General features: G+C 41.8%; 1 protein-coding gene across 1 annotated transcript; it reads left to right on the forward strand.

The window, feature by feature from the left end:
• Positions 1 to 3500: 3500 nt before the first annotated feature.
• LOC119328110 (disease resistance protein Pik-2-like) lies at positions 3501 to 9261 on the forward strand. Its single transcript, XM_037601143.1, has 3 exons — positions 3501 to 4640; positions 5630 to 6253; positions 7277 to 9261. The coding sequence occupies exons 1-3, from the start codon at positions 3540 to 3542 to the stop codon at positions 9083 to 9085; spliced, it is 3534 nt and encodes a 1177-aa protein (XP_037457040.1). The 5' UTR covers positions 3501 to 3539; the 3' UTR covers positions 9086 to 9261.
• Positions 9262 to 9558: the final 297 nt, after the last annotated feature.

The following is a 9558-nucleotide window of genomic DNA, read 5'->3' on the forward strand; positions in this document are numbered from 1 at the left end:
AACAAGCTCCACGAGTCTGGTTTCAACGTTTCTCTTCTTTCATCCAAACGATAGGTTTCACTTCTTCCCTTTCTGACACTTCTCTCTTTATGTACCACCACAATTCCGAAACTGCCTACCTCCTTCTTTATGTAGATGACATCATTCTCTCCGCATCTTCTCGAACCTTTTTAGATCATATTATTACCCTTCCTCGTTCTGAATTTTCTATGACTGATCTTGGTACTCTTCATCACTTTTTGGGCATTGCCGTTCTTCGTGATTATTTTGGCCTTTTTCTTTCGCAACGTCAGTATACTCTTGATCTTCTTAATCATGCTAGCATGCTTAACTGTCAGTCCTCTCGAACCCCTGTTGATACCAGTTCCAAACTATTCGCTGACGGTGAACCTTTCCATGATCCTACTTTGTACCGTAGTCTACCCGGGGCTCTACAATATCTCACTAGCACTCGTCCTGAAATTTCCTTTGCTGTTCAACAAGCATGTCTCAATATGCATGATCCACGGCTTCCGCATTATAATCATGTCAAATGTGTTCTTAGGTATTTGAAAGGTACTCTTGGTCATGGTCTTCACATCAATAAGTCCACTCCTTCTCTCACCGCATACTCTGATGCAGACTGGGCTGGTTGTCCAGACACTCGACGATCCACATCCGGTTTCTGTGTTTTTCTGGGTAACAATTTGATTTCTTGGTCCTCAAAAAGACAGGTTACGGTGTCCCGCTCGTCCGCTGAAGTTGAGCACCGTGCTATGGCACATGCTGTCGCTGATACTGTTTGGGTTTGTTAGTTGCTCTCAGAACTACACCGACCGATTGAGCAGGCTACTATTGTATATTGTGATAATATTTCAGCTGTTTACATGTCTGGAAATCCTGGTCAGCATCGGGTGCTCCATGTTCCTACTACGGCTCAATTTGCGGACATCTTCACCAAAGGACTTGCTACTAAGCCATTTCAAGACATACGTTCCTGTCTCAACGTCATCAAGCGTCCCGTTGATACTGCGGGGGGATGTTAAACTATTTCTTGGATCACAAGTTTCCTAGTCCAAGTCGGTTTGTAATATCTAGTCTAAGTCGGTTTGTACCAATATGTATAGCCATGCACCCTGTGCTAAATATAACACAAACAACAGTTTTATTCATCTATCATCTTCTTCTTATTATATTTAAGACGAAAGATGTGGTAGAGAGAAGAATTAACGAAACAAGAGACTTATAAAACAAGAGACTTTTGTGGACCTCCACCTCTCCCAACATGCCACACATATTAATTAGAGATTGTACACATCGAATTAATACGATTCTGTCACATATTGGTACAACTCCATGGAAGTGTTGTACAAATATTACTACTCATCTCATAGATGATACACGAGAAGAAGGGAAATGACTTCTATGTACATGATTGTTATAACTTCAGCCTTCGTCTCAATAAAATTATCCCTTAAAAAAACGCATCTCATAGATCTGGCCATTCTAGTACGAATAAATCGAGATCATCTTAGAGACCAAGTCAGTCTCATCTAAAATATCCAACTTGTCTAATAAGTCTAAATGACAGGCTTTTGTTTAGACAAAGCATATGGTTCATTAATTGATTGTGGTTAACTAAGCATATTGGTAGTACTACAGCCAGAAAGATTCGTTGGTCTGAGCCATTGGCTTTTCATCAATGACAAAGGACACATATACAATTGAGGGTGGTTAACGAAGCTTATTGATATTACAACCAGCTGGCAGATCCATCGATCCACGGAGTTAGCTTATTAGTCTGCTCCACGATTGATAGAATAATCTCACAATAAGGGTGTTCCCAATGTTCCCCATTTACAAAAGAAACGACAAAACAAATCAGTACATCAAAGACAACACTGAAACTAGTTCTTTCCTGCAAAACAAAACTAAAACTAAAACTAGTTCTCGACGAATTTTCTAGCAAGATTTGTGAGCTTGAAGGACTTGAGCGACGACCCACGACTCCCTTAACATCTGAGAACATTATCACGCTAGACTTTACTTTTTTTCGATAAAGGACTTTTCATTGAATAGATATATCGAGGTGATACAATCGTATCGAAAGAAAGCCCGGCCTCTGCATAGCTAGATGCACACAGCCAAAAAGTCCAGAGCACCCTAAAAATAAAATAATTCGATACAATGCCAAACAATAAATCGTGTCCAGCCTAAGGAGCGGTAGATCCTATCCGTAAATCACACCGCCATCCATGGGGGTAGAAAACCTCCCTGGCCGTACGCTCCAGCCGTGTAGACGCCATCATAAAAAGGTCCCTGTCCTCCGGCTTCTGCAGGATAGACCAAGTACGGAGCCATCGTGTACAAACATGAATAACCTGCATAGGAGATGAGACACATTTATTGTTAAAAACCACATCATTCCTGGTAAGCCAAATTGCCCAGCATAAGGCCGCCGCTCCCACAAGAATATGTGCAGAAAATTGTTTATCAATACCCCGCAACCAGTTGCCGAACATATTCCGTGCACTACGTGGTGGATATAAATTCGAAGCTACTTGGACCATAGCCCAAACTGCCTGAGCGAACTTGCACTCAAAAAATAAGTGTTTGATAGACTCGTCATGTTGGCAAAAGACACATGTCTTGGAACCATGCCAGTTTTTCGCGCCAGATTATCTCTAGTTAGGATGACTCCTTTGTTAAGAAACAAGAGGAAAATCTTCACTTTTAGGGGAATTTTTAGCTTCCACAATTTCCTGATATCTACTGGAACATTACAATGAACCATTGCATCATACATGGATTTGACCGAAAATTTGCCATTCTGATGCAAGTTCCATTGAAAAGTGTCCGGCTCATCTGACAGTTGAATGTCCTCCAGGCGAGTGAGTAATTCATTTCATGCTGCCAGACAAGTGCCCAAAAGATCCCTACGGATAGAAATATCGGGGTTTTCCTGTCCTAAGACTTGTTTGATTGCATTTTCAGGGTAAATTTCAAATTTTGCTTTGTTCAAACAGGTAGAAGCCATTTCACTTTGTTGGTCTTTCAAGGTGCACCTGTATTTGATTACATGTCATTGTATAAAACAAATTAATGATGTGCCAAGCATATGATGCACAGATAGCTGGAAACTGGCCCTTTCATCTTGTAATTACAGAAACTTGTGTGTGCCTTTTATTGACATCTTCGACAGGGAGTCTGTGATGGCCCTTGGTCTTGTTGAACGACTCCAAGACCTTCGACGTAATACAGCTCATCGTATATAACTTTTGTGAAGATACTAAGAAAGATAAGAAACAGAGAGTTGTGCAAGTAGTCATTGAAAAATACAAGCTCCAGAGCCATTAGCTGTTAACAGGCCGGATGATTAATTTAAATTACAGTGGATCGGCCAAGACTTGACCATATCTCACCGATTTGGCCAGCAGGTCTTTCCCTTAAAGATTACCATCTTCCACAAGTCGATGCACACCAACTCAATCAAGCACTAGCATCACGCCATCACCCGCAAGAAACATACAATTTTGAGATCAAGCTACCAACCTGCTGCCATGGCGGAACTGGTTGTTGGGTTGGCCAAGTCCGTGGTGGAGGGCGCTCTGACCAAGGCCCAGTCGGCGATCGAAGAGGAGGCCAAACTCCGGCAGAGCGCGCAGCGCGACCTGGTGTTCATCACCGGCGAGTTTGAAATGATGCACTCATTCCTCAACGTCGCCACCACGGAGCGCGTGGAGAACAAGGTGGTGATGACCTGGGTGCGGCAGGTCCGCGAGCTGGCCTACGATGTGGAGGACTGCATCGAGTTTGTCGTCCACCTCGACACCAAGGCCAGGTGGTGGTGGCGTATGGTACCGTCCTGGTGCATAACGCCGCCACCGACGGCGCTGTCCCTGGAGGAGGCCGTCGATGAGATCGAGCAGCTCAAGGCCAGGGTGGAGGCTGTGAGTACCAGGAACTCGCGCTACAATCTTATCAGTGACTCAGGCTCCAAGCCGGCAGTCACGAATCATCAGCCCATCGCGGCCGGTGCCATCACCCTTGGCACAACCGCATTCAACGTGCTTGCTGAGGCTAGGGACTCTGCGAGGAGGCAACAAGGCTTAGGGGATCTCACCCGGTTGATCACCAAGAAAGGGAAGGACCTTCAGGTGATCACGGTGTGGGGAACAGGAGGTGATCTTGGGATGATCTCCATCATCAGGAAGGCGTACAATGATCCAGAAATCTGCCAGAACTTCCCTTGTCGCGCCTGGGTGAAGCTCATGCACCCTTTCAACCCCCATGAGTTCGTGCAGCGCTTCATGGCACAGGTCTACGCCGCAAAAGCTCGCGGCGGCGAAAAAAAAGGAGCAGGTGTGGGTATAGATGTCCTCACCAAAATGGAGGCCATGCAAGAAGATGTGGTTGCGCTCAGGCGTGAGTTTGTAGAGGAAGTCAACACCAAGACTTACCTCGTCGTCCTGGAGAACCTGACCGACATGGTGGATTGGGATGCCGTAAGGATGTTACTTCCTGACATGAAGAATGGCAGCTGGATCGTCGTGTCCACGCAGCAATTCGAGATTGCAAGCTTGTGCATTGGACACTCGTACCAATCATTGGAACTCAAGCAGTACTCGCCTGAGCACTCCGTATGTGCCTTCTTCAAGGAGGTATGTTATGAAGCACAAAACTTCGTCAATTACTTTCAGGAAATCTTTTTAAGAAAATTATTTTATTTGGTAAGTTAATTTGAACATTAACACCTATAGATTTGAAAACGGTCTAGTTATGACAGCATTTTTATCTGGCAGATCAAGTTATGTATAGATGCAGCTAAATAAAAATTAGAATCTCCACTACACTTCACTATTTATGTCAACAAGTATTGGGAATTGTTGAAAGTTTCTACTTGCTTCAGCTTGGTTTAAATTCTCTCCCTTCCTGAATATAAGACCTTTTAGAGATTTCAATATGGACTACATACAGAGCAAAATGAGTGAATCTACACTCTAAAATATGTTTATACACATCCATATGTAGTCCGTACTGAAATCTCTATAAGGGCTTATATTTAGAAACAGAGGGAGTGTTAATTAGGACTGGAGTATATAGAGGTTATCGCTAGCAATGATTTTTATTACATGATGCTTAACAATGAATTCTGCACCCAAAGTTTTTGGCGGTATTGATGTTAACGAGTACCACTTTTTTTCTGGTATTAGTTAGATGATCACGTTCTCAAATTTCAACCAAACAGTGACTGTTTGATCTGATTTGTACAAATCCATTGAATTTCACAGGCACAACGATTAACTCTAAGAGGTGATATTTTTAAAAATTATGTTCTTAACATGAAATTTGGCCTGACACTGAATAAAAATAAGCTATTTTTGCAGGAGAATGAAATAAAACTATTTTTTACCAAAAATATACATCAGTGTTTCCTTACTCAGAAGCCAGGATTACAAATGATATTATGTTCAGATATATGCACAATTTATCACAGCCTTAATTAACAAGTTTAATTCATAGGAAGACTCATTTTCTACCTCCTGGATCCACTTATCCAAGGTGTAGAAAAGTGTGGCCACATTCACTGTTGATAGCTTTATGTACTTTGTCCCGATCCTTTTTTGTTAACACCTCTACCCACCTGCAGGGTTCCCAAGACTATGGGGACAAAGAAGAGAAACCAATTGTGTGTCTAGTGAATCCAAATTCGTCCTTGGAAAACCTTTCCCCCGGTAACAAGAATGCAGTCAATGAGTGGATGACAAATTATCCCCTCACTGGACGAGTGTCAGAAATGAATGAACTTCGCACTATTACAGCTAAGGCACGTTTCAAGAATTCACATGTTATATCGGTTTGGGGGATAGCTGGTATTGGGAAATCAGCTCTTGTTAGGCACTTGTACTATGACAGGATGCTGCTCTCAAACCCAATATTTCAGAAGTACAGTTGGGTGGACGTTTCCCATCCTTTTAATCTAAGGGATTTTTCTCGAAGCATACTTTCTGATTTTCTTTCTGAAAAAGACCCAATCAATGAGTGTTGCGAGCTTCTAAGACAATATCATTGTCTTGTTGTTATTGATGATCTCCAGTCTAAAGAAGAGTGGGACTTAATACAGGCGGCCTTGATAACTACTGATTCGAAAAGTGTTATCGTTGTCATTACAACTGAAGCCAGCGTCGCCACATATTGCACAAAAAATGAAGAGCAAGTGTTTAATGTCAAAGGTCTAGAAACTATTGCGGCCTTTGATCTCTTCAAGAAACAGGTGTGCTTTCTTAGTAGCTATACTTTCCTGCATGCATAGAAAGTTCAACTTGATATTATACTGTACAAATATCATATATGTCTATGTTAAATGAAAACATTGTACAAAGATTTCAAGTAGGGTGTGCACCCTGGGAGCGAAGACATGCACACATTTCCTACTGAAAAAATATGCATGTACTTGACAGATTCTACAAGCACAAAAAAACAGAAATCTTTGTGTATACAAATTAAATTATATAGTAATTGGAGAAAATAATTACAATTAAGATGCTATAATTATTGGAGTGATTAGGGAGAGCATGGCATTTCTCCGCAACAAATGGATATCAGATGGTTAAGATTTAATTAAAGATTTTGATTGGTCAGATCGAACTGCAAAAGAGTACATCTTTTGTTTCTCTATAATTGCAAAGGAAAATCTCGTTTTTTTTGTGCGTATATATTTTATTTCCAAGTGAAATCATTATACTATATAAATTAAAATGTCGGTGTCCTGTTGTTTTATAATGCACAAAGCATGTTTTTAGGCTGGGAAGTAGGAAACAAATAAATATAATATCACTAAATTTAGACACAATATCTAACGTGTAATTTTAACTATTCAATTTTACATTGGTATGTTAGCAAATATGTTCTTTAAACATGAATAATTTTTTTCTCAACATATTCATTGATACAGTTTTGACCAAACAAATATAAAATATTTTCATATTGTAGTTGTCAATGTTAGAGAAGTATCTTCTGCACCATTTGGAAAGCTATGTTATTTAAGAAGGGGTAGATGCCCCTCTAGTACAGAAATACAAATCAAAACGCTTATTCACAATTATGGGAAAATTATATGTATAGATAAATAATTTCATTTACTTTTTCACTCTTAAATTGTGTCGGTGTGAAAAATATATGTGTTTGTAGAGCACTCACTCTATATTCTGCAACCGAAACATTAGTGTTCAGTGTAACTGATGTCTACTTTGCTAACGAACTTACAATGATTTTTCTTATATTGTTTAAAAAATAGGTACACAGGAAGAAGCCATCATGCCCTTTAAATAATCACAATGATCCCGCGATAGATAAACTTAATTTGAAGTGTGGAGGTCTTCCCAAAGTGATAGTTGCTATAGCTGATTTACTGGCCACACAGACAGTCACGTTGATGGATACTGTACATTCTTTGAATGACAGGTTTATGCACCATCTAGAGACCAATCCGGAGTATGAGAGTCTGCAGGGCCTATTTGCTTGGATGCATTCCTACTTCCGTGATTGCCCTGATTCACTCAAGCCATGTATTTTTTACCTATCAATTTTTCCTCGAGACTGCAATATTCGAAGAAGGCGACTAGTAAGGAGGTGGATCGCAGAGGGTTACTCCAGAGACAGCGATAAAAAATCTGCTGAGGAGGAAGGAGAGATGTTTTTCTCCATGCTCCTCGAGCTGAGCATTATCCAGCAGATTCCGCAGTTAGGCAACACAGCAGTCAATGAGACAAGGATGGCAAGATGCCAGGTGAATGGCTTCATCCGCGAGTATATCCTCTCGCGGAGAATGGAAGAGAACCTTGTCTTTGAACTCGGGCCCAATTGTGTCCTAACAACCCAGCGGACAGGGCGCCACCTTATTATATTGAGAGACTGGGCCAGAGACAAAATTGTGTTTGAGAGCATTGACTTCTCGCGGCTACGATCAATGACAGTGTTTGGAAACTGGGAATCATTCTTCATCTCTAAAAGTATGAGGTTGATTCGGGTGCTTGATTTGGAGGATGCATCAGGTTTAAAGGATGATGATCTCAAGAAGATGGTGAAGCGGCTACGCCGCCTTAAATTTCTCTCTTTACGAGGATGCAGTGAGATCTACCATCTGCCTTGTTCACTGGGCGATCTCAGGCAGCTCCAGAGTCTGGATGTGAGATGCACCTCTATAGTCACCTTGCCAGTGAACATCGCCAAGTTACAGAAGCTACAGTACATCCGTGCCGGTACCACGGGCCCAGCATCAACGCCACCTGCTTCATCTAGTTGTTTGCCAGAGTTCCGCAAACGCCGTGGCCTAATTGGTGTTGAGGTTCCAAGGGGGATTGGAAAACTAACGGCACTACACACACTTGGTGTTGTCAATGTCAGTGCTTCAGGGGGAAAGGCCATTGTGGAAGAGCTCAAGAAGCTTACCCAATTGCGTAAGCTCGGAGTGTCTGGAATCAACATGCAGAACAGCAAGGAGTTCTCCTCTGCAATTTCAGGTCATGTGCACTTGGAGTCCTTGTTAGTGCGGCTCGACAAGGACAATCAGCATTCCTTAGATGAGATCTCCCTGCCTTGGGAGAACCTACAGAGTCTTAAACTGTTTGGGCTTGAAGACAAGTTGCCTCTATCAATAAGCAAACTTGACAAGATAAGGAAGTTGGATCTAGAGATGGCCACTTTAGTGCAAAGTGACATTCAGATCCTCGCCAAGCTACCGGAACTATGTATTCTGCGCCTTCAAGTCCAACAAGTTCCAGATGGTATGCTCCATTTTTATGCAGAGATGTATGGAGAGCAGTTGGCCACCTTCAAAAAAGTGAAGATCCTGGAGATTGCTTGCAGCTCCACCGAGTTGCATGTAACTTTCGGATCAAAATCGATGAAGAAGCTTGAGCTGCTCAAGATTGACTACTCCAGTGCATCATATGAGCTTACCGGCCTGACTAATCTATCTGAACTCAAGGAAGTCTTGCTCAAGGGTACCAATGATGAGGCGTTCAGGGCACAATTTGCGAACACCCTTGCCAATCACCCAAAGAGCCCTACAGTCAAGCTGGAGGGACTACCATCATCGTCTTGAAGAGTCATTGTCTTTGTTTCCTTCTTTTTCCAACTATCACTAGTTTTTTTTTCATCAATTGGCTTGCATCACACGTGTGCCACATGGTTCAACTATCATTAGTAAGCGGGATGCCAGCCTTTGCAATCCCTTTTTTGTGTGTATACTTGTTTTGCACGTTACTTGTGTACTTAATGGCTTTAAACTTGTGTTTATATCAAAATGTACCATGTCTATGTGCACTCCTGAACGAGTAGTTGGATTGGTGCAAACATTTATTAACCGTGTGCCGTTCTCGATGTGATGCTGGCAACAAACCTGTTACGGTGTGCCAACAAACGAGGCTGGATTACACCACAAGAAAGATTTTTAAATTAATTACCTTCAGTTTTCCTTCCTTTCAATTGTGTTCAATTGATCTCGCCTCTTCTTGGAGTTGAAGTTAGAATCATTTTGCTCATTGTTGTACTGAAGTTTGCTGCTTGCTCCGTTAG

The sequence above is a fragment of the Triticum dicoccoides genome, chromosome 7A, assembly GCF_002162155.2.
Source record: "Triticum dicoccoides isolate Atlit2015 ecotype Zavitan chromosome 7A, WEW_v2.0, whole genome shotgun sequence".
Lineage (NCBI taxonomy): Eukaryota > Viridiplantae > Streptophyta > Magnoliopsida > Poales > Poaceae > Triticum > Triticum dicoccoides.

Coding starts and splice junctions, on each gene's coding strand:
- LOC119328110 (XM_037601143.1), top strand. CDS start 3,540: ATGGCGGAACTGGTTGTTGGGTTGGCCAAGTCCGTGGTGGAGGGCGCT. Junction 4,641..5,629: donor TATGTGCCTTCTTCAAGGAG/GTATGTTATGAA, acceptor ACCCACCTGCAG/GGTTCCCAAGACTATGGGGA. Junction 6,254..7,276: donor TTGATCTCTTCAAGAAACAG/GTGTGCTTTCTT, acceptor TTTAAAAAATAG/GTACACAGGAAGAAGCCATC.